The sequence below is a fragment of the Alligator sinensis genome, unplaced genomic scaffold (genome assembly GCF_000455745.1).
Source record: "Alligator sinensis unplaced genomic scaffold, ASM45574v1 scaffold258_2, whole genome shotgun sequence".
NCBI lineage: Eukaryota > Metazoa > Chordata > Crocodylia > Alligatoridae > Alligator > Alligator sinensis.
In genome coordinates this window covers 1,044,007-1,070,147 of record NW_005842398.1, presented here as the reverse complement: position 1 = coordinate 1,070,147, position 26,141 = coordinate 1,044,007, and the positions used below count along the sequence as shown (strand labels likewise).

The 26,141-nt window shown below is 43.3% G+C and overlaps 1 protein-coding gene across 5 annotated transcripts in view; it reads right to left on the bottom strand.

Moving 5' to 3' along the window:
* Positions 1 to 26,141, bottom strand: part of SPATS2L (spermatogenesis associated serine rich 2 like) — a 147,168-nt gene that overhangs the window by 49,042 nt on the left and 71,985 nt on the right. For 2 of the 5 annotated variants that reach the window (XM_025211260.1, XM_014522797.2), the window contains exons 4-6: positions 17,770 to 17,878; positions 7,056 to 7,105; positions 5,469 to 5,709 (exon numbers count right to left, since the gene is read on the bottom strand). In XM_025211260.1, coding sequence (XP_025067045.1) covers positions 5,469 to 5,709; positions 7,056 to 7,105; positions 17,770 to 17,878 — 400 coding nt within the window. Of the gene's footprint in view, positions 1 to 5,468; positions 5,710 to 7,055; positions 7,106 to 17,147; positions 17,319 to 17,769; positions 17,879 to 19,316; positions 19,338 to 26,141 lie in introns of those variants that run through there. The other 3 variants (XM_025211263.1, XM_025211261.1, XM_025211262.1) reach the window with 3 other exon arrangements.

Below are 26,141 nucleotides of genomic sequence, written 5' to 3'. Positions count from 1 at the left end.
ATTAAGATGGCATTTGTGTATTCAGTTCCACTTAAATCTATAAAAATACTATAGTGTGGTAAAGATGGTACCTAAATTCTCTTTTTAGTATTAACTTACGGGGGCTGAGTGGCTGTAAGAGCTGATATTTAGCTTTTTCGTAGGACATTCATTTAGATTATGGAGGTTTCAGTACAATTGTTAACATCTATACCTTTGGAATAAGACCATGGAGGTCTCTAATTAATCCATAATTCAATTTTACATCTCACCTGAAAGAGAGCACCTCTGAGTACAGAACCCCCCATACCCGCTTTACACCATGCTTTGGTTGGTTATGTATTAGTTAAAACTACCCTCTACTTTGCCATCTGTGTCACTTCCCAAATCACCTGGTTTTACTTGAAAGCTTCTCTTTTGTCTTCTGACTTGGTATGGCTTTACTAAATCTGAAATTTTTTGCAACACACCACTAGGTAGTAAGGCTGAAGAAAAATGCCTCTAAACACACTATTAGGTCACTTATTAAATTGGTAAGTTAAGAGGAGAAAAAGAAGTGTTCATTGGCTAAGCCTTTCTAAGCCTTTCTCTGAAAAGGGAAGGAGATGCTGCTTAGACTACAGAGCACTTTTAATTGTCCCCACATAATGCTTCAACTACAGTGGAATCCCCTACTCCCATTTTACTAATGGTTCAGTTATAAGTACTTTAAGTGTACAAGGCCTAATTCTGGTTGCACAAAAATAAGACAAAGTGCAGATAGCCTATCTAGCATCCTGGGGTTTGGATGCAATGCGTGTAAACCACTGGAAAGCATTATTTTACTATGTTTGAGAGAGGCAGCTGGTGCTCAGTGGGTCAGCTCCTGAAGTCTCAGAGCAGCACTAATGGCATAACAAGAACAGGTACTTATCCGTCAAACTATGGTTCCTTAAGCTGTTGCAGTGTGTGTTGATTGCAGTAGATACATAAGTATGTCATGTGCACGAAGATGCATTTTTTTCTGATAACTACCAGTCAGGGTTCTGGATGCACTCTATATATCCTCATACTCCCAAGCAAGTTCGTAAAGGAATAGGTGGCTTTAAACTGCTTTTTACTTCCATTACATTTCAAAGCCCATGTTCTTGAGGCTTCTAAAAAATGGGGATCTGTAGACTATAATACTGTGAAGAACCATAATTACTGTAGTTTCTTCTTCCATATATTCAAAGGGAGAAGCTTAGCAGCTAATTGACAGCAAGTGGAAATACACTTCAAGATTCTCTGCAATCAGAAAATTTGTCCTTCAAATATGCCACATAAAGTCAAAAAAAACAAAGTGATAGTACCTCAAAACCTTGGTCCTGCTGAGGACACACAGCAAGGTCTAGAGCAGAGGTGCTCAACCCCCAGCCTGCGGGCAAGATCCAGCCCCTGGCAATATGTCATCTGACATGCAGAGCTCCCCACAGGTCCATGAGAAGCCCTGCTGGTCACAGTGCGAGATTTTGGTACATGAAGCCTCAGGATCCAATCCCAGCACGAGAGGCCAGGTGAAACTGGCATGGAGCCCCAGGGCCCAAGCTCAAAGCATGGGGGCTGGTCAAGGCTGTGCTGGGCCTGATCCTAGAATGTGGAGTCCAATCTGGCCCGTGGATTGGCCCTGTGCCACTCATCTGGCCTATAGGGCCAAAAGGTTGAGTGCCACTCCTCTAAAGTCATCCAACATATGGTACTTTTTCTCTCCTCTCCTATCAAATGCAGCTTTGGGAAGATTAATAAGGAGTGGATTGCTTCAGGAAGAATTCTGAGACCACCCCCCATTAGAGATAAATCCTATGAATGGTTTCAGCTACTTTTTATCTGCAGAAGGATGTGTAAAGTAGCCCAGCCATAACAGCTCAAAACCTTATGACAGTCCATGTGGAGATAAGAGAGACTGTCTTGATGGCAAGGTGGTATATTGAGAACCTAATAGCGGTTCAAAGTGAGGTTCCATAAACTTTTTAGAAGGATGTTGTTGAGACTTCACAAGGGAGTTACGCCTTTGACTGAAGGTGTGAAGAAAAAGAAGAAGAAATAGTGCTCGAGTGTGAGAAGGTAAGAGTACAACTGTACCTAAATGAGACACTGTGACAAAGTGAACCTCACAGAAATTAAAGCCTAATCCCATGCATTTCAGGAGCCTCACACTGCAAGATCTTCCGCTCTGGAGCCTGCACTGCATCAACATTATGCTGAGTTGCCATGCAGAGTCCTTTCCATTCTAAGGTCTTCCTGGTGGAATATTTCCTGTATAAGAATTTCTTAACCTGTAGGGAGGTGGCTGTGTATCATTGTTGTTCAGCTACCCAATATCCAGGCCATCAAAATGCAACAACTTGAGGCTGAGCACAGTGTCCCAAAACGTCAGTTATTACATCCAAGCAGACTGGAAGGTATATGGCAAACTACTTGGACATCATAACCCAGTACTGCAGGGACTCTGAACAGCAAGTTTCAGACTATAGAGCTGGTGATCAATTCACGTCAGTCAAAAAGGGGATCAGGAATAGCTCTGGAGATCTTCAGAAGATTTCAAAGAAATGGTATAACTTAAGAGTAGTTATTCTGATTTACTTTGGATTTTGGCTGGGATCCAGACCTCTCCCTAGACTGAAGGTAGGATAAGGGATGATTCAGGATATGTCTACTCTGAAAACTTAGTATGCTAGGCAGCAGCAACCTTAAACATACCATGCTACATGTGCTATCTTCTGAACTAGAAGCAGTATAGCCATGTTCATGTGGTGCAGCACCTGGGCTAATTAGCAAATGAGCACTGTCATTCAGCAGAGCTCACTACCCTAGTGCAGCAGTGCCTGAACATGGCTCTACTTCTCCCAGTTCAGGATGCAGCAGGCATGGAGCAGTGCAGAATCTTTGGGAACACTGATGCTTGACACAGGAAGTTTGTGCTGTAGTTTCCCTAGTATCAGCTGCACCAAGCAGGAACTAGTGGAACCTGAGGAGTCAGGCCAAGATTTAAGTGCCAAATGTCATTGGCATAATTAGGGCAAGGTGACTGAGGGAGGGAAGAAGAGGGGAAGAGGGAGGGAAAGGGATGGAAAAAAAAATGGCTGTGTAGCAGCTGCTGAAAGTTGCCACTGACCCATTTTGCAGCTGCCCCAGGTGCCCAGCCGCATCACTATGCAGCAGGTCACTAAAGGCCAGGACACATCTGCCTGTTGTGTCACGTAATGGCCAGAAAAATACACAGCAAGGAAACCCACCTTCATTCTAAGCCTTCTCCTTTATAATCTGCAGTCTGTTATATTACAACTCTTGGTAAAATGTGTTCCGCAAAAAACAACAGCATAAGGCACCTCAGACAGAGTGAAACAGATTATTACACTAGAAGAATATCAGCAAACCTAAGCTAGGGACAGTGAGCACCATGCTACTCTCCTCTACACCCCAATGGAAATACACACTGCGAACATCAGAGCTTAGGTATGACAGCATCCTCTGACACACAATGATAGGAAAAAAATAAAAAAAGACAAGGAAAAACAAAACAAGAGACGTTAATATAAAAGGAGCACATTTGAAAGCAGTACACTTAGTAATGCTTGACAGAATTTTCAGCTGCTTTCCAGCACTTCAACACATATCATTTGTCTTCATCAGAAGCCACAGGAGTGTGGCAGCTGACCTCTAAGAGATCATACTCAACATTTTGGCTCATACAGTTCTTCTAACTTCATACATATAGACACACACACACAAGAGAGCTTATTTGACCCTAAAATGCTAATATAGTATTGCACTTTTTCTATGGCGTAAACACAGAGCTTTTATTTTCTCATGCTTAAGTAGAAAGTGAACTATAGGAGAAACTCTTACCACTTCAGAATTTAAAACACAAATTTAGAATAAAAATGTGACATCATTGTCATGTACTTCAGTACCAAGCCAGAAGAATTGTGACTTTTTTTTTGCAGTTCTAACATACAACTTTTCTGCATCAGGTCAGGGAGACACAAATACGTAACCCATTGTCCCACACACTACATTATTAATAACACATGCTCCATCCCCAAACAGCACAACTATTTTGCTCTATCACCTTTCAGAACAGTTCCTGGACACTCAAGCCCCCCTCACATGCCCTCTTGGTCATGTATATCTAGGGCACTTGTGCTCTTCCAAAGGCCCAAGACAAACTTTCTAGAGCTCTTCAAAGAGGCAAGGGCAGTGCCCAGTCACTGTACAAGCAGGTGTGCATGGGAGCAAGGCACAATCCACACTGGAGAAGAACAGGATATTTTGCCCTGCTCCACCTTTCAAAATACCAGTCGAGATAGCAACTCCAAGACATTGACCAAGGTAATTTGATATTCTGTGGCAGATATTATAAAGAAAATAAAACATGTATATTTACATATTGCAGAATAAAAAATAATTATGTTAACATTATGGAATTGTGGAATTTTGGAGGGGGAAAAATTGAACATATTGGTGAAAAGTTGAACATATTGGTGAAATATATTCTTGGTAAAATATGAAAGAACAATTACTGAACCTCAGTCATTAATCTCTTTCTCAGACTACAGTTCATTTATGCTAATTAGTTGTACTCAGAAGTTCTGCTGGATTTTGTGTCTAATTGACCAGAGGTGGGCACCACCACCAAAGCGTTCTAGAAGCAGCAGAGAATTAATTTCAGGGCAACTATGCATGTAACATAAACCTTTAAAGTTTAATTTAAGAAGTAGGTTTGTAATCATGAAAAATGGGCTCCAAGGAAAACTCTTTAATGCAATCTGCTAAACTCTGAAACATATATTTGTCAGGCATACAATTTAAAATAAACATGAACTTGATGGAGGATGTAAAAAAAAGAATGGGAACCATTCATCGAGTATTCTTCCCAGGGGATGCAGTTAGTTTTCACTGATGTTTCAGAAAACAAACTTTAACATTAAAAAAGCCTCAGGAAAGGGGAATTTTCAGATTTCATTATTGCCTCCAGCAGTTCTAGATCAGCATTCAAATCCTGGGTACAAAAAACCATGTCCAGTAAATGAGAAACTGAAAGACTGAATCTCCCACCAGTAGATGCAGAAGCTTATCCCAGTTAAATTCTAGGAGTTTTGCTAGGGAGAATCTCTAGAGAATACAAATAAAACTGGAAAGGGCTCTTGAAATGTTGCACATTCCATGACACCCTTAAAATCCCAATCATTTTATCTATTTTGGGGATACAGTTCTGTCTCCCTCTCTCTCTCACCATAGACTTTTCTGCTTCTGCAGTCTGTTACACTACCTGATATTGAGGCAAACCTAACAGTCCTTCTTCTGAGATAAGAATGTCTGAATCTCCATAGTGCAAGGAGAATTGTACCTGCACCAGGGTTTACCTGCTTGGTTTTCCTTGCAAAATGAGGGCTTTTATCCAAACACAGCTGCCTAATTCATTCTTTTAATTCAAATTTACAAATAACATTTTTTGCAAATACACTGACCTGCAATTTCTGGATGCATCTGTATTACATCTGCAAATCCTGGGTTTTTGTCCTCATGAGACATCTTTTCTGATTTGTCATTGGCAGAGTCACTTGAAGAGGTATCTTTATCACATCCATTCAAATGGCAGCCATATATCCCATGGGGCTCTAGAGATACCTTTTCAGTTCCATCATCTTTATCTTTAGCATCTTTATTGCCTTGATACTGTTTAGATTTGCTTCTTTTTCTTTTATTGTTCTAAATTGAGAAATATTGGGAGATAAGAGACATTATTTAGTACAGGTCACAACTGAAAATAAAAGCAGTAAGCTGTCCATACTCTTTAGTTTTGAAAAATGCCTCATAAATTATATTCCCTGTAATGACATTTACAGGCTATGATATACCATGCAATTCAATGTATCTGTTTGACTGGTTGTCTAAATAGTTTGAAAATATGAGTGGAATTTGCAACCCTGAACAATATTCTTTTCTCTACATATATTTTTATTTTTAAATGATAATAGCACCTGCTCTGAACTATGTTGCTGCCCCAAAAGGTTGTAGTCAGCCTAGCTAAGCAGTCTGCAATTGTCAAAGACAAACCCACAAAGCAGTAACCTAATTACACGTATAATTCCTTGCAGAGATGACCCTAGCAGGGTGCAGGGCCTGGGGCAAATCAGCCCGTGTAGGGCCCGGATGAAAAAAAGCCAGTGGCGGTGGGGGGAGGCAAACAGCCAGACATGAAGCCATCAGCAGCAGCAGTGCAGTCACCAGCAGTAGGTGGGCCCTGCAAGAGGGGCCCTGGCTGCTCCACCTGGCACCATGGGCCCCCCCAAAGCGCGGGGCCTGGGGCGGTCACCCTGATTTGTGCCTCCCCCGGGATGTCCCTGTTCCTTGAGTGATGCGGTTACTTAGTATGTTTTCACTGTCATTTTATCATATGTTTGAAATAAAACCAGTGGAACTCCTAGTGGCAGGTGATCAAGAGAAAATCTACGGGGCAGCAGAAGCTGGCTTATCTTTTTGTGGCTCTCCCTGCACCCCACGGACAGGCTGCTCTGCACACTCTTCATAACAAAGTCTCAGAAAAACAATCTGGTGGTAAGGGGCTGGCCTAAATGTCTGGAGCATGACCTTCATGCTGATGTTACACGTTCTGACATGGTTAGCATCCTTACCCACACACCCCAACACAGATCATTCATGGATGGTATTAACCTGCTATCATGCATGCGTGGTTGTGGGAGATTGTAAATGGCAGTTACCAGCAGAAACACAGGTGCACACTAAATGTGTTTTTGCAGTGTATGTATGTTATTTGGGGAAGAATTTTTTATTTCTAAAGCCTGTTTTCTATGTGTGAACCCAGCTGTCCAGAAAACTCTATAACAATAGGAGATGAGAGACATAACAACAAAAGAGCTGGATTACAAAATAAAGCACAAATTTACTTTGAAGCTTTGGAATACACATGTGGATTGAGCCATTTATCATGTTAGTAAATGAACACAAAGGTTTGGCAATACTCATACTGCTCAACACCACAGAATACTGATGAATGGTGCTAAATGTTTTAACTGTCAATAGTGAGTCCTTACCTTCTTTTTCCCTGTCATATTCCATTCTTTTAGAACCTGAGCTGCACTACCTAGAGTAGGAAAAGATAAAACACTTCAACAAATGTTCAGCTGTGATAAAGGACAGTGCTTAAAAATTATTCCCAGTCTCCTTATTAGGCAATGTGTCCATGCAAGTGTTTCACATGTTGGAGGAACAAAATGATAACTACTATATTAACACTTACTTTTCACAGATTGTCATATTCATTGGATTTATAATACAATATTATTTTTTAAAATTTAATGTACCTGTATCACTATGTGATCATAGTGATTTCTTACTATGTGAAAAACATAGTGATTCTCATCATTCGAACTAGGAGAGTAATTAAGATTGCCTTAAAAATTCTCTATTTAAAATATCATTACACTAAGGAAAACAGTTACATTACTTGTGTTTGGTGAATGGATGTTGGTGTCAGAGTGTGTGTAAAATGTTCTGTTTTAAAAGCACTAATGCTTTACATCTACACTACAATATGCATGTTGCTTTGCAGAAGTGCTTTTTATAGTTCTGATTCAATAAAACCACTCAAGAAAGTATGTGCAAGTCCTATTGAAATCATATGCTTTACTATATACTATATAGGGATGTCTTTAAAGGTAAGGCAGAAGGTAGAGTAGAGTTGCACCTTATTGTTGGCAGAGGCAGTTCCTTGATACAAGGATGATAGTCTTCCAGTAAGAAAGGAAGTCATTAGTGATAGATGACTGAGGAGGCCTAGCCAAGATCTGCACATTCAATTGCAGATGTAGCAAGTAGTTCCAGGAAGTAGTAGATCCTGGTGATGTTGGGTTACAACTCCTACCATTTTGTCTCTCTCTTCTATCTGCCTCCAAAGTGAGGCGAGTTTGTTCAAAATGATCAATGCCTTATTATACATAGTGGTGCCACTGATGATGGTTCAGTGCTTGAGTCTCCCACTGTTGATGTTAACATTGGATTTCTTCAGATTGGCCTTCAAAATATCCTTGGATTTCTTCTTTGCTCACCTCTAGAGCAGTTAACATTGGTGAACAGAGTACAGGACCTGTTCTGGTAGTCAGTGTTGCAGGACACTACGGTGTCCTGCTCCTTTTAAGGGCTGGAACTGCAGTCAGTTGGGAGCCCCAGCTACTGTTTGCCAGGGCAGCCAGGATGAGCTAGTTGGCCCACACCTGCCAGCGGTCAGCTGACTGGAAGGGGCAGGGCCTGGCTCATACAAAACCCCCCATGGCTGAAGCCAGGAAGGCAGTTCTCTGCCAGCAGCCAAGGGGAAAGGAGCTCTCCCAGAGGAAGCAAAGGAGAGAGGCCTGACTGCAGGTACAGCTTCCAGTACTGTTGAGGGACACAGCACGCCCTGTGTGGCTCGAATTATGTTAGCTGGGTAGCTTGAGTTAGGTTATAGCCTTGGGGCTTGCACGTTGATTTCTGTTTATAATACCGATGGTTTGGGTGAGCCTATTTGGGGAAGGAGGAGGCCTCATTGGGGGCCCACTGCAGTGTGGGGACCCTGGTGCCAGTGAGGGTGCATTTGGGGGCACAGACCCTGGCGCCAGCGAGGGCATGGCATTTGGGGGCTGTGGAGAGCCCAGAGAGGACGAGGGGGCCAATTCATACCAAGGCCCAGACCGAACAACGTCAATGCCATCTGCGAGGCTTGGGGCATGGGGCTTGGTAAAGGGGCGGTTGGAGCCACACACATAGCCCATAAGGCTGGGGTGTCCTGTGACATCTATTCTGAAGCAGGACCCACAAGGGGTCTGGGAACCCACGTAAACCGTGTCCAAGAGGACTTAAAAGCAGCCTCCCTATACTATAAATCCATCAAGATGTGGCAGGTGAGAACTGAGGGTGCCCAGCAAGTCAAACTGGCACGGTTGAGGGGCTTTAGGGGTAACGCGACCATCCTTAGGGACCCCATACTGTGACACTCAGTTGTCAGGCACTCTTAAGACATGTGCTGTTCAACAAAGCTGGTGCCATATAAAGATGGCTTCAATGCTGATATGGTTTGCTTGAGCCAGAATGCCTGCATTTGTGTCTTTGCAACTGATATGGAAGTTTTTCCAAAGAAAACACAGATGGTAACGTTCTAAAGTTTTCAGGTGTTTCTGACACATTGGCCAAATTTCACACCCATATCCAGTAACAGGGTAGAGGTGACACTAGCTTGGTAAACAAGAAGTTTGAGTCCTGATGTCACGATCATCAAAGACTTGCTTTCAGAGATGTCCAAAGCCATTGCTGGCAATTTTCTTCAGCACTGAATATCACTGCCTACATTTACTTTTTGGGAAAGTAGAAAAAATGGAAAAGAGCGTTGGTGCAACCACACACCCTGGCTTGGCTCCAGTTCTAATAGTGAACAGATCAACTTCTGAGCCATTGCTTATGACAGCTACTGCCATGCCATCATGAAAGAGTCTGATAATGACAACATATTTTGGCAGGAATCTAAATCTCATCAGAATCTTCCACAGCACTTCTCTGCTTAGAGAAACCAGGGGTGGCCAACCTGTGGCACAAGTGCCACTAGTTGCACAAGCAACCTGTGTGTGTGTGTGACAAACAGTAGTCAGAGGAGGGGACAGGCAGCACAGTGACAGACAGGACAGAAGAAGGTACTGAAGTGGTATTTGGGGAGGGTGTAGGCTAGTTTGTGGCACACATACCAAAAAGTTTGGCCCCCACTGTTATAGATCAACTAAATCAGAGATGTATGGCAAGAAGTTTTGTGAGCCTGAGCTCACTTCCTCAGATAGTAATGAACGGTGTTAATGTTCTAACTCTCAATTTTGAGTCCTTACCTTCCTCTTCCTTGTCACAGGCCATTCTTTTAGAATCTGAACTTCACTAGAGTTTCTCTATAAGGTGAAAATCTATCCTGCTTTATGTCTGACTTCAGAGTAACGTGACTAGCTACCTCTCTCTGCTCACTAAAAAGTACGCTTATATTAGGTGGTTTTACTGAATAGGGGCCTAAGATGAGTAACAAGGACTCTAAGATGGAGGCAACTACTGAAGAGGTAATGGTCTGGTTACATGGCCGCAGGAGGATTGAGCCCAGTACCTGCCTGTTGTTCCCACTGCAGGCTGACGTGAAGGGTGGTCTCCAAATCCGGTGCTCAGTGCGGTTGGCTGGGGAGCAGTTCCCCAACCCCCTGGGTGTCTCGCTAGTGTCTTGGAGTATCCATAGCACAAACCCTTTGTTCCAGCAGTCTCAGCTGTCAGCCATAACTGCTGCTACATGGTATAGGAGTGGCATATGCTTGGGGCAAGTGGTGTAGGTCATTGCATTATGAATAAGGGCACCATCTGTGGGTATCATCTTCTCTCCAGGCAACTAACAACCATCAGCCACATGATGCAGTGTTGGTGAACCCTAGTCAGAAATGGGAATGGCCAGCAGGAGTGTCTGTCAAGGGGCTGGAGGTGGGGCTGATGGCCTGCACAGGCTGTTAAGCATTAAATGGTCATCTAGACTGGCTGCGCGTCGGCTGAGGAGCTTCCACAGCCTTTCTGAAAGTCCATTAGGTGGCACTGTCTAGCTCTTATAGGACAGGTGACAATCAAGGCCCCTAGGTCTCTACTGATGCCCCTTAAGGCCTTCAATCTGAAACTGGGTGTGACAGGGGGCCTACTCGGGGTCAGGTCTCATCCTCAGCCAGCCTACCTGTCTCTGGGACAGTCTGCCCAGTCTCACCTGCCACGGCTTGCTGTAAAAAATGTGGGAGATTGCCCATTTAATGTCCTGATGCCTAGGGCATTGTAACAGCTCCAGTGTTTCCTATACCATGTCCCATGCCTCTCAGATGGCATCCAAAACAAGTTCTTAACTTTGGACCCAAACTCAGCCTCACCACATCTGAGGACTTATTGGGGTCTCAGCCTCTGGGCCAACTGCGGCCTCAGGTGTCCATAGACATACTCTGGCCATTCTGCCCCCTCCATGGGGCTTCAACTAATGTCCTCATACTAGGGCCTTCCACCTATGCTCTCTCACTAGGGTTCCTACTCATGTTGACACACTTGTGGGGCTGACCCATGTGCAGCCCTTCAAGTTGTCCCTTCAACCCTACTCTGCATGCCCCTGGTGCAGCCCTTCAGGGTGCCTCCGCACTCCTACTCTACACTCATCATGCACAGCCCATCAGGCCACCACTTCACACCCTACTCTGTGCAGGCCTCTGTACATACTCCTTCACTGTGGCCACTCTGTTGCCCCCTCTCATTGGGGTCACCAGGATCTTACACACCATGGGGCTCACGTGCCTCTCTCTAGGTGTGCCTGGCCCCTGTGCCTAGCCCTACAATGGGGTTACCCACCATGATGTGGGAGCTGGGGCATTTAAGGTGCCTCTTACTCATCTTTCATTGAGGAGGCAACTGGCCTGGCATTTCCTGGGGACCACCCTGCCACAGGCAGACCCACCAGACCACCCTATCCCAGCAGGGTGTAGTTTTTTGGTCATGCCCCAGGACCAGGAGCCTCCTGCCAATCCCCATAGCTCCTGCCCTTACCTCCAAGATGTTGTGATCAGCAGCTCTAGCTGGGTGGTGTTCTCTCCATGGCTGCATCCAGCAAACTGCTGGCTCCCTTGAGGGGCTAAATTAAAATGGAGGTCGCTCAGCCCCCTCCTCCTATCACAATGCCTTTCTGAAATCATATGGCCACCTCATTAGGGCTGGCCCACATATGCCAGCTGCACTGCTACTGGTTCTCAGACCTTAAAGTGGCAGGCACCAAAGGTGCCCTGCCACACTGGGATTTGACAGATGCCCAAGCTGAGGTCAGTGCTGCCTCAGCTGACCAAATGGGCTAGCACCATGGCCATTCAAGGGATTCATGGCCAACTAGGCCATCATTCCCCTTGTAAGGCCACCAGGAGAGACGGAGCTAACCAATACTGAGATAGAAGTGGTGCTGACTAATTTGCTGTATTGTCAAGGCATCTCAACCCTGCCTTGCCTCCCATGGCAACAGGTTTCTGATCCAGGTTTATCTATGTCCTGCTGCACTGTTTCCTCTTTCCTGTCATTTCCAGTCCAAGTTGCCCCCTCCTGCTGCGCTATTTTTCTCTACAGCTGGGAATTCTTGTAATGAGTATTAACAATCATGCAGTCAACAAATGGCTATTAATGATTCAAGGCAGTTGTCACTAGACTTCTGTCTCAGGTCAGACAGGTTAGCTGGGGCTTCAGCCCCAAATAACCTGAAACAAACAGGTACCCTGCAGGGGTCACCATAAATAGCTTGTATACATAACTAACAGTAGTCAATTCTCTGAAATAGCCTGGATAATATACTAAGAATTACATAAAAATGTTTTAAAATGTCAACATTTTACTCCAATATTTCCTGTAAAATAACTTTCATTTTCAGAAGAAATGTTAGTATGGTATAACGACTTTATTAACATTCTTAGGATGATCGGCATAATTCACTCTTCCAAAGTTGGCCATCTTAAACACATACTAAATAAAAAACTAAGTAGCACAGAGGCATATTAAACTCATATCTTGTTTGTGCCCAAATATATGACAGGATAAACATAATATTTGTTAGGGTGAGCCCATCTAGACTTGAGTAGGCGTGCCTGAGCCTTAGTTCATGGCATCTTCCTTGTGCACCCACGTCGACTGTACATCAGCTCCCAAGGTAAGCCCCGATACTCACCAGCCACACCTTGGTCTTCTGTTCTAGTGCAGGAGGTTCCCCTCTAGTTGGGCCTTGCTTGGAGGTGCCATCAGCAGATAGCCTTGGGGCTCCACCTCCCACATGCCCCTTCCATGTGCCAACTTGCTGGACTTGACTGCATGGTAGATGGTCGGAATCTCTCAGATGCCAGCCTTTGCAATGTCACCCCGATCTGGCCTCACAAATGTATTTTTGTCCTGCCCACGCTTTCTAGTTGTGGGCCGTCTACTGGATGCGAGTCACTTTGGCTGGACGTGGCCTGCTGTGTCTTTAATGGACCCAGAAGGTCACTCTCCTCTTCTACAGCTGCGTCCTTTCTGACCCAGCCAGGTCAGTGGGCTTTCTGTACTGCTTCCCAGAGTCCCTGAGGACCTCTAATCCCTTAGCCCCAGACATACTCTATGGGCCTGTGCTCTGGCCTCATGGGCAATGAAAGTTTACAACAGAATCCAAACAAACTGTAAAGGGACGGGAAGATAATGCTCTCCCCTCCCAACTCACGCAGCCTGCGTGTGCATCAACGGTTATTCCCTTGGCATCCTCTCTGGATCCAATACTGGGCACCGCTCTGTCGACAAGCAGACTCCTCTTTGGGACTCTGTCCTCGGTCCCTGGTCAGAGCCAGTGCCAGCTGGGAGCTCCAAGCAAGCTCCCAGCAGGTGCCCTCCCTTCTCCCCGGCAGCCAGCTTTTAAATTTCCTGGCCGGTGCTGCCAGCTGATGTCACTGCCCTGCACTGGCCCCAGCCTCACAGATAAGCAACTGCTGAAGTGCATGGGTGGTTTCTCTCCCAGCTGCCAGCTCTCCACCATTGTTCTTGCAGCCAGTAAGCCTTTTCTTGTCCCAGGGCTTTTGGGGTTGTTCCCCAGGGGCTGCATGGTTCTCGCCCCAGGAATGGGGTTTCCACCCCTTTTCTCTTGTTACTCTGAGACATAGGGATTAACAAAAATTGCACTGGATTTTCACTGACTGACTGTCTTGTATACATTCTGGCCCCTGGCTTCTTTTCTATTCCATCCAGGAAGAGCACAGACCAACTGCAGATATTTTCTCAGTCTGACAAAGGGTGTTTGTACCCAAAAGTTTAAAGAAGAATTTTTCCAACTATTTTAGTTGGTCTAATAAAGAGTATAGGATTTACCCAAAGATCCTTGTCTGCTTTAAGTGCCTAGTGACACAAAGGCAACTAAATACATGAGTATAAGGGTAGCGTAAGGTAGCTGTGTTAGCGTGATGTCAGGTAGGAGGCAGGGCAGGGCAGCACCTCACTCAACTAACTCATTCAGAGTTACGATAAGAATTAGTGCCACCCTGCCCTGCTTTTTGAGTATAAGTGTATGATTCTAACTCCCTGTAGATCTCTATGTTTGCACCTGTAAAGACCTTTAAGGCTGTGTCCAGATATACCTCACAGTCATGTTCAAGGCACTGCAGGTGCATCTGCAGCACCACATACCACACATTTAGATGTTTTCCACACTGCAATGGAGCAGCATGGGATAGACAGAGGTGTGGTTTGACCCTGGGAGATCCCAGGAAAGATGAGTGAACAAACAAACAAACAAAAACAAACGAGTTGGGCAGCACACACAGGGACAGTGCGCGCCACCCAAAACCAGAGCCTGGCTGGCCGCAGCCACAATCCAGCCACTGGCCAGACTCCGAGCCACAGGACCACTGCTGTTGCAACCCCAGGAGACTCCCAGGGTCCCAGGTAAGGCTGCTGGGCCCAGCCCAATGCTGACCCCAACCTCCTTTATGCCACCCAAAGTAACTTGCTACACACCAGAGGGCGTGTGGCATGGGCATTTCCTAGGGACAAGTAGCAGTGGCACCACCAGAGAGTGGTGGTGGATGGTTCCTTCTTGGCCTGGAGGGAGGCGGATAGTAGGGTCCCACAGGGTTTGGTCCTCGGACCGATATTATTCAATATCTTCATCAGCAATTTGGACGAGAGTGTGGAGAGCACCCTTGCCAAGTTCACTGATGATACCAAGTTATGGGGCAAAGTTAGTACACCGGAGGGCAGGGAGCAGATTCAGACTGACTTGGACAGGTTGGATCAATGGGCAGTGAGAAATAGGATGCAATTTAATAAGAGGTAAATGTAAGGTACTCTACCTGGGAAGGAGGAACCCCCAGCACACCTATAGGTTGGGGAGTGTTCTTCTCAGTAGCTCAGAGCAGCTGGCATGCCTCACGCTGGGATGGGGCTGCCATGCTACATCAGGCAGCCTGATCACAGCCCCCTCTGCCACTCCTTCCCCCTCTCCCCAGGCAGCATCTCTTAGCTACTCCACCCCTATGAGCACAGGCACCGGCCCATGCTACCAGTAGGCCACAGAGGTCCTCGCTGCCCTCAAAGGTTCCCTGCCCCTTTTCCCTTGCTGGAGAGGCATGCAGCCCCTCTGCCTCCCCTGCCCTGTCAGAGCCCCAGTCCCTACCCCACCTGCCCTGACCAAAATGTCCAGGATTTCGCTTTTTTCCCCCCCACTGCTGGGAGCAGGGGGATGGAGACTGGAGGCAGCGAGAAGCACCACATGGGTTTATGCGCACCTCCGTAGTTGCAGGCATGTACGTTTGTGTTTCCTGCTGCCTCTGATCACCTCCCCCCCACCCCTGCCATATGACAGGTATTCTCTTTTTTGGACTTGGAAATATGGTAACCCTATACATATACTGGATTTCCTTGCATACCACATGCCCCCACATAGTGCACACACTTTGTTTTAGAAAGTAAAAATGTAAAAAAAAATAAATAAATAAAAAAAAATAAAAATAAAATCCAAAGTCACAGGCAGGAGCTAACAGCATGCAGGAGCGCACTCACCCTCAGCCAGCTTACTGGCTGCTTCACACCAAAGCTACAGTGTTAACCCTTTCACAGCTGCTGCTAAATTGTTAACAGCTGTTGGTGGCTCTGCCAGAAGCTATTGCCATTCAGCAGTGTCTGTGAGAAGATTAAAAACTGGACCCTGCCACTGCTGCTTGCTAAACCAGAGAGAAGGGGCAGCCATTCTAGCACAGAGTTTCCATACTTTTATTTCTCCATGCTTCTGTTCTGATAAAGAAACTCAGGAACAACTTCCAGGCTTAAGACCTCATATTTGGAGGGCTGATTTTTGAGAGAAAAGGAGCATGTGATACATGAGTTAAATATGATGTCTCATTGTCTATGCCAGTCTAAGCGTCTTGCTCAAGATCACAGGAAGAGCACAGCACAGAACTGAATTGGGTCTCCCGAATCACAGACTAATGTCATAATCACTGAATCATCCTTCCTCTAACTTAAGACAAGATGCAATGCGTAAGCATAATAAAAAGAAAAGAGAATTATTATAAAACACCTGGATGAGTTATGTATACCAAAGGTTCAACAAGCTATGTAATTAAACAAACGCACACAATTAAATACCAGAAATTTCTACTGGCATTTATCTTAGCTCCTATTAGCTGGCAATTTCTTTAAGTACCACAGCAAAAATTAGTTCTCAGATGGCATTTGAAAATGAGGGTAGTGATTTTACAGACTAGACTGAGGAGGCTCTTACATTCATAAGATATGCTGTGAAGAAACTGCAAAGATAGGATAAACCACTGCTTTAGAGGGAGAGCCTTGAACTAAAATGATCTATAACCCTTGTTGTTACCCTCTGTGGCATCCACTATCATTGGTCTAAAGATGCCAGAGAATACAAATCTTGACTGTTCCACTTAATGGATAATAGATCCATTAATAGCTATTAATTTGTGTAGTCCTTTTTAGAACCTGGCTATAGTATCTGCCTCTACAATCTCCTGTGTTTATGAGTTCTACAAGTTAATTACAAGCTGCATAAAATAGTATTTTCTCTTGTTAGTATTAAACCCGTCTCCTACTAATTTGAGTGGGTGTCCCCAGTTTTAGTGATCTGGGACTTGCTGATAACCAGTTCACTATTCACTTTGTCTACACCTTTCATGATTTTATAGACCTATCATATCCCTCCTTTAGCCTTCTCCTTTTCAAACCAAAGAGTCCTAGCCTTTTTAGGCACTGCTGGTATGGAAACTGCTCCATACCCCTGATCAATTTGATTGCCCTGTTCTGTACCTTTTCTGACTCTACTACATCTTCCTCGAGATCCAGAGACCAGAACTACATACAGTGTTCCATATGTGGACAAAGCATGGTTTTGTATAGTAGCATGATGATGTTTTGCATTTGGTTTTCAGTTCCTTTCTTAATGATACCCAACATTTTATTGGCTTTTTTGGTGGCCGCTGCACATTGATCTGAGGCTTTTAGAGATCTATCTACAATGATTCCAAGGTCTCTTTCCTGAGTTGTAACAGCCATTTCAGAACCCAGCATTGCATATAACTAAAGATATTTTTCCCCATGCTCATTACCTTGTATGCCTTCATTGACATGGAAGATCATCTGCCATTTTTTCCACCCACTCACTCAGCTTGATAAGATCTTTCTGCAACTCTTCTCTGTAAGTTTGGGGTTTGACCACCCAGAACAATTTAGTATCATCTGCAAACTTGGGAGATTTCACTATGCACCTCCTTTTCCAGCTCATTGATAAAAAAAAAGTTGAGAAAAAAAAAAAAAGACCCCTGTGAGACCCCACGTCTGATTTTCCTCCACCCTACATATTGGCCATTTAGCCCTACCTTTTTGCTTCCTATCTTTTAAACAACTCTCAGTCCATGAAAGAACCTTCCCTCCAATCCCATGACAACCGAGTTTTTTACGTCTTTGATTAGGAATTTTGTTGAAAGCTTTTTGAAAATCCAAATACGTTAGGCCAACTGGATTCCTTTGTCCATGAGCTTAACAGCTTCAAAGAACTCCAGCAGATAGCTGAGGTAAGTTTTTTTTTTTTTTTTTTTTTTTTTTTTAAATAAAGGAAAAGGCATGTTGACTTCTCCTGGCAGATCATATTTGTCCATGTGATTGCTGATTTTATTCTTAATTGTCAATTACAGCATCTCTTCGGTTTCAGTGAAATACGATTATACTCACCATCCATAAACGCTTGAACTGCTTTGTCTACACTGTTATCAAACTGCTGCAGTACCAGAACTATTTCATTATTGCTTTTGTTAGGAACAACTGATCGGACTGCACTGATCTAGAAAAAAAAAAAAAGAGAGAAAATATGCAGTTTTATCATATTCGCTCAGATGAAATGATATTACTGAAAAGAAAAAAAATGTATGCCTTTATTATTTACTTGCAATTTTGTAACAGAATATTTGTACAAAGTAATACTTCACAATTCCCTTCCTAGTATATGTAAATAGCCACAAGCAGTTTTTTTTGAGAGATTAGTACACAGAACTGACAGCCAGGAGTCCTATGGACAAAAATTAGTTTCCCTTACATGTGGTGTAATGGCATGATTTAATTAACATAATTTTCCCCATGGTTTCTATTCTTGAAACTGCTACTCACACTATGACTTTCAGAAGGCCATGTTTCTTCTCTTACCCTTGATTTAATCATCTGTAAAATGAATTTAAAATATAACCATCTCAAACAAGAGTGTTTATTTCTGGTTGCAATGTGGTTTGTAATCCTGGAATATTTGCAAAGCATTCTTATTGATAAACAAGTCATATTTTAAAGAGAAGGGAGCATATAAAAGCTAGTTTTAAAAAGCAAAAATCACAAACATGCATTATTCAAGTTTGCCGTTTATAATATATGCAGTCTGGGTGCATCCAGATGAGTGTGTACATGTGCTTTGTGGTGCCTCAAACTTGTTTGAAGCACTGCAAACCACACATGGCACACATGCAGCTGTTTGCAGCATGGCACATTTGCAGTGTGGCACCAAAATTTGACACTCCTGGTATTAAAAAAAAAAATGCCAAAAAAAAAAAGCAATGCAGCACATGTGCCAGCAGACTTGAAGACATGGTCCTCCAGGGAGATGATCTGGCCAGAGTGTCTCCCCTCCTCTAGTTGTCCCCCAGCTCCTCCACCATGGCAGGAGCCAGGAGGAGCAACAAAATGGCAGTTTCCCCAAGGCAGGGCAATTTGCCCCATATAGTGCATAGTGGCAAAATGTAGCGGCAAAATAAATTGACAAAGCTCCTTGGCAACACTTTAAAAAATAAATAAATAAATAAAAAAGCACGAGAGAAATCGGTGCCAAAAAGTCTGGTTTGTCCCAAATCAGCTTTTAAAGCTTTTCTATCAAGAGATCCTGTATTGTTATAACCTTATTGCACTGCAAGTATGTAATTAAAAATTGTATTCATAGCCTGTTCAGGAATAGACTCCGTATAAATTATGTTGCTACGTAACAGTAAAATATTAGTGAAGCAACACAGAATGGGTTCCAGCTTGTGGATGCCAATTTACATTGAAGGTACTGGTTGCAAAGCTTTTATTCCCCTTTCTTTCATTCATGATTGTATGGATCACCTCCCTTCCCATTCACAAATGTGTAACATCCTTGTGGCAATTCTTGCCGTGAAAAAGTCTGTTTTACTTTCTTAAAAAAGGAAAGTGTTTAGTATAATTTAAACTGTCCTTAAATGTAGCAAGTATGGAATTTTTACATGGTTTCTTGGCCCTTCTTTGTAATGAGAAATCTGGAGGCCCACAGACACATCTGGAAACAAGGAATGAAGCCAGGACCTTAGGACCAGCCAGCCCTCCACAGAATGAAGTTCAGAAACAGCTGTTGAAGAAAATTAAATGGGGTTCTTATAGACAGCTGTGGGGTGGAGAGCAATATAGACAAAGAGAACTGAGACCAGGCCACATTGCAGGCTAGAATAATCACCAAGGATTTCCAATTTGCATTATATAGGCTCTGAATATTTGAACGTTTAACTGAAAAGCCTGAACCAAATACTAAACTCTTGTTTCACCCCTCCCAAAATCATTCATTCCTCCTTCCAAAAGCGTCCAGGCATTCTAGATTCTGACTTTTCCTCATTCTCATTTCTTTTTCACATCTATTCACTATCTTAAATCAGACATCTCTCAGAAACTGTTCCCTATGTATAAGGATATTCATTTTCTAAGGTGCTTTTTTTTTTTTTTTTGGAAACATGATTTTTTCCTGTATCTGCCTTATGTCATCATCAGGTCTCTAGTCACATAGTATTTCTGAGATCTATAGATATAACCCTTTTTCCTTATAAGTCAACAATATTGTTGCTTTCTGTTTTCAGTAATGTAAATTTTCTTCTGATTTTAGAGATCTGTCAACAGGCAAAAAAAAAAAAAAAAAAAAAAAAAAAAAAGTAAGCACATTAGCATAAGGCTCCATCTCTAGTACTATTCATATTCACAATTATTCAAAAAAATGAAGCATTAAAAGTATATTTATGAAATAACTAACTAACAGCAGTACTCTCTACGTGCTAAGTAATATATAACATTTATTATTCTTACAGTAGTACATAAAGCTTCACTTTGATAAGTAAGTAACCCCCTGAAGATGCTGAAATTTGGGGGGAAGTTGCATTTTTCACCAAAAAAAGCAGAACCCCTCCCCCCCCTTTTTTTCCCCTTGTGCATTCAAATTTCTAGTTATTTCTGGTTACAGATTTCAAATGTGTGGGTTCAAAATTCAGTCACATCAACTGGCTAAACACTGCTGATATACAAGAACTGCTTTAGCTCAGGATCTGATCTCCCCATGGAAGACTTTACTTGTCTTGGGGTGAAGCCATGCGAGACAGTAGGACTAAGAGCATGGCATAGGGCCACGTGGTAAACCTATACAGACTAAGAATAAAGGAGAAAATTTCAGGGTAGTGTAAATCCACAAAGAGTAGCAATAATTCATTATCAGCACACATCTTACCCTAATATTAGCACTTCTAGATACTGCATAGCAATATGAAATGATGTGAAGGTATTATAATTTGTCCTTAGACAAGGACTCACTGTTAAAGCAGTCCCTTATTATAAGATTTGAGACTCAAGTTTTTTTTAATGATTACTATCATTATAACACCAGGGTTTCTTTGTGCAGATTAAAAATACTTAGTTTCATAGTAGCTAGGGTCAGGAGGGACCTGAACAGATCATCTAGCCTGACCCCTGCCACAGGTAGGAATGAATGCTGGGTTCACAAGACCCCAGACAGGTGATCATCCAACCTCCTCTTGAATATGCCCAAGGTAGGGGTGAGGACCACTTCCCTGGGAAGTTGGTTCCAGATTTTGGCCACCCTAACTGTAAAATATTGCCTTCTGATCTTCAACCTAAACGTATTCTCCATCAGCTTATGACCATTGTTCCTCGTCACCCCAGGTGGTGCTGGGGAGAAGAGAGCTCTGTCTATTTGCTGTTGATCCCCCTTGATGAGCTTGTAGGCAGCCACCAGGTCCCCCCTCAGCCTCCTATTGCTGAGGCTGAACAGGTTCAGGTCCTTCAGTCTCTCCTCGTAGGGCCTGCTGCCCTCTCACCAAGCGGGCGGCCCTCCTCTGAACCCTCTCCAGGCTGGCCACATCCCTTTTGAAGTGCAGTGCCTAGTACTGGACGCAGTACTCCAACTGCGGCCTGACCAAAGTCACATAGAGGGGGAGTATCACCTCTCTGGACTGGCTTGAGATGCACCTTTGGATGCATGCTAAGGTATGGCTGGTCTTGCTGGCTGTGGTCTGGCATTGGCGGCTCATGTTCATCTTGGAGTCAATAATGACTCAAGAGATCCCTTTCCACCTCTGCGCTTTCAAGAAGGGAACTCCCCAGCCTGTATGTATGCTGTGGATTCCTTCTCCCAAGGTGCAGCACCCTGCATTTGTCTACATTGAACCCCATCCTGTTCTCATCTGCCCACTTTTGTAGTCTGTCTAAATCTAGTTGCACTCTTAGGAAGAATATACTGTGATTTAGTCACTGTTTGCTTATTTATGTGACTGTTCAAGTTTAGTGACTGCAAGCAGAGGTAGTGTTTCAGTAACCTAGATTAAAAAAAAAAATAAAAAAATAATATAGTTGAAAGTTTATATCCAGACCCAGCAGACAGGGATTCAATTCATGCCAAAACATTTTTACAGCAGATATCTGCTGAAAGATCCAATAGAGGCTAATGACCAAATCGTATAAAGTAATTAAATGTTAAAGTTATGAATTTAACTCATAAAAGCAAGAAAATAAGTTGAAGGAAGAATGTCCTCCAACAGAGAAATATCCTCCAATAGAGAAGTGGGAAATATTGGCAAGCCTCTGAAAGTAATTTCACTGTGGGTAAGTCATGAGAAGTTCAGTTTACCCTACGCATTTCTTCCTTTCAGGTGCATATTACAATCTTAAAATGGATAACATCAACCCAATAATCACCTCCTTTGAGAAAAAGTTAATATTATCCTATTTATTTGAATTCAAGACAAGTATTTTTCCCCATTTAACATAGGGAAAAAAGGCTCCTTGCCTTGTGGCAGATACAAGCAGGGAGATGGGAAGCAGGCAGCTGCTGCAGTTCTGACTGCAGCCCCAGTGTAGGGTTGGGGTTGGAGTCACATCTCCCCTCCCCTACTGATGCCTCTGCCCCACAAGCACCTGATGCCACTTCTTACCCTCTAGTTCTGGCCCCGACTCATGAAGGATTGAGGGAAGGGGTAGGCATGAGACAGTGCAGGAAGCGGCGGGGTGGGGGGGAGGGAGGGGGAAGTGTGGTGATGGAGATAGATGGCAAGGGTCAGGCCACTCGATTCCCCTATCTCTGCCTCCTATCACCTGCCCTCTTACTGCTTGCCCCCCCACCACCTTCCTTCCCACCATTGCTTGTCCTACTACAGCAGTGGAGGGGATGAATTTAAGATGATCCCCAATCATTAGACTTTAAACATGAAAAATTACAGAATCTAATTACTGGGGTGTTAGCTTAAATTCCAAGTCATCTTGCATTCGAGTAAATGAGAGTGTTCCAAATACCATAACTCCCCATGATTACTAGCACATAATTCACAAGAGTCAGAAATGAATTTAGCCCATACTTTTATATCTTATCATCCATATCAAATGGGTTAAGAAGGTGATTCTTTGGTTCATTAGTCTCCTTTTCTGTACTAATAAGCACTATAAAAGTAGTAAGGCTGTATAAGCCACTTTCTATAAGAAGTGAGATTCAATAGATAGAGGAAAGCTAATAGAGACCCCCAGATTTTAGACTGCCTAACATTTTTCATTATAAAAAACCATTCTTGGGACTTGTTTGGGAAAGCTCTCACACTGATACTTGGCAGAGAGAAAGCCTTTAGTTTAGAGAGGTGTCTTTTCTTTATCACATGAATTTCTATTCTGATTTAGTTGATTTACAAGGTATTAAAATGGACAATTCCTTACTTTCACTTGAGTTCCTTGTAAACAGTTTAGCATTCTGCCAAATAATAAGTGAACACACACATTCTAAAGAACTCTGCCCATACCAGCATTTCAGTCTCCTCTTCCAGACACACCACACAAGACTGAAGTTGCCCCATCTCCTGGGGGAGGAGAGTATGCCAGCTAAGGCTCTAAGCAGTGATTCTACTACTCCTATTCTTGTTACCCCATTAGCTCAAATGACACTGAGGCCAGAGTTTTGAAGCTAATCTATGGCATGCAGGGCTATGCTTTTAGCTCAGATCTATAGTAGAAGTCCTGAGAATCCTGGGATCCAGAGCTTTCAGTCCATTCAAGCAGGACTGGATACAAGCAGAACCATGTGTATCCTGGAAGTCCTAGGATCCCAGCAGCTTGCCAAGCAAAAACTGATGCTAAACCAGACTATGTATCCACAGAAGTTTGTTGAAATGGATATTTCCAAGAAACATTCTGGTTTTGATAAACTGGCATTCTTCCATTGCTGTTTCACTGAAAAATTCCCAACCAGCTTTACGCAGGATGGACTTACAAGGGAGAGCAGGCGACAATAAATATGGAATTTCATAACCTTCAAATACTTGGCTAAATAATGTTTTAACAATGTTTTGTGTATGTAACAACAACATTCAGTCATCCTTTTCATAAGAGCTGTACAAAGAGATTTTAACCAAACACATGCAATCATGTAGGGATGGTTTGATTCTGTTCCTGCATCACTAATAACTTTATGTTAATGAAAACAGGGTTCTATGACCCCTTTGGGAGAAGGAAATGCTCTCTGCAGCCCAATACACTTGCATCACTGAAATTCTACAATCTGGTTGTCTCTTTAGGATCTGCTTTCTGTCAGCAACCAGACGGGACTCAAATGACACCACATTCTCCTTAGAGTATATTGTTGATTGCAACAACCCAAGGGCTTCTAATCAAATGTAACCCTTTCATGCCCAGCCATGGGATCTCCCCAAAAGAGATACTTTTCTGGCAAGGGAAATAATGATGTGAGGGAATTAACTTAGCCTTACTGTAACTAAGGACTCTATTACTTACTACTGCTGATGGAAAAACTCCTAATTTGCTAACTTCAAATTTATAGTGTAAATCCATACTTTTTTTTTTTTAAACAGCATATGAACACAATCTGCAGAGGTGCCTTGAGGAAACACAATTTAATATTCCATACAACTTTACATCAATAAATACCAATTTATGGTTTAGATTGATCACTGTAAAACGGATAAAAATGTCATATAAGTTTGTTTAACAAGCAATAACATAGCATCTGGAAAAACCCAGATATTACAAGTTAGTCTATATAATAACTAGAGTTGGTTTTTGTTTTTTATCTGGAAGAACTGATTTTTCTCCTTTCACTAAATGAAAAACTAGTGCAATTCAGACTAAGGGAAAGTCAAATATTTTTAATGCTCCAGGAATCATCATGTCTTGATCCAGTCTAGATTTCTAATGATTCCATGTCCTCATTTGGTTGTAGGACAGGCATTCAAGGGTGTTCAGAGAATTAGCTAACACATTTTCTAAACCACTGACAATTATTTTTTTTTAAATGTGTTCCATCCTGGTAATTGAGATCAGCTAAAGTGTTCTCATTGACAGTACCTACCTTCCTATGCCTGGGGGCTGGTTACAAAGCATATTTCCCTACTTGCCTGATGGCACCTGAGCATTCTCTCCTCGAGGTCATGCTGCAAGGACTGCTTATTCAGGATTTCAATCTAGGGAGTACTTTAAGGACAATAAGAAGTTTAAATTAAAGCCCCAGTTCTGTGACTACACACAAACAGACCCCTTCACCCATGCATAGCCCCATTTAAGATCCCAATTCACCTAAACACTTTGAGCACATGCTTAATTTTCCATGTGAGCTTAAGTCCTTTATTTTCAGACTGTAGTAAATGCATATAATAGGTCCATGCATCCATCTTTTTACTGCACACAAGTCAGGTTCCCTTTTAGTTGCTTTAACAACAGATTTACACATAAAGGAAAAATAAATTTTGTCTTTCTGAATTGATTTTAATGTTAAGGTTTTGGAAACCTCTGATAAAAAGGGCTGAATTTGCCTGATGAATTTTTCAGAAAAAATAAGATGTGCCACGGTCACAGACACTTAGCATACACTTAGTGAGCCTGATTGCCAACTGATGTAAATAGCATAGTTCTACTGACTTCTGTAGGTCTGTGCTCATTTACAGCAGTTCAGGAACTGGTCCATTATTTGGCCACATCTGGCCCAATCTCATCATTAGATTGCTCTTTCCATAGAAGAAAGACAGCAATTTCCATTAACCTACTTTCCCTTTGGCATGACAACTGATGACACTAAATGCTAATGGGATACAGAATTAAATACAGAAATAAAGAAAGCAGCTACAAGAATATGTACTGATCCATTAGTTTCCTACTTTAAAATCCATATGCATATGGACCCAGGATCTTGACAAAAATGTAAAACACTTGATACTTGCACAGAAATGGATCCAGGGTTTTGTAATGAGAGGTATGGGAGCAACTGAAACTGCAGAGGTGGCTGTATCACCCATTCCCAACCTTCTTCTCCCCACCCCCAGGCAGTGGGGTGGACAAAAATCACACTGCAGGAGCAGCAGTCTGGGACCCTTTCAAGTCCACAAATCAGGTAAAAATTCCCCCCTCCTTCCCCTCTCTGCTCAAAGGCATGTTCCTTCCCTCCCTCCTCCTCCCCCTCCCCAGCCTGCTGCTGCTGTCCCCACTGCCCTGGCAGTGAGAGGAGCTCCATAGCCAGTTCCACCCAGCCGTGCAGGACCTGGGCTCAGTCCAGGACCTTGGCAGCTGTAGGCAGGCTTCCCCTCCTTGCACCTGCTCCTGGGCTGGTAGGGAACACCTTACAGGAGTGGGAGGGGAGGACGAACACACCTGCTGCTACCACTGTCCCAGGCTGAGTCCAGTCCCTGTGCAGTTTGGCTGGGGTAGCCAGGAGTGGTTCTAGGGACAGTGGCAGAGACAAGCAGGAACAGGGGGAACAGGAGCATTAGGGAAATACATGAGCACAGGGA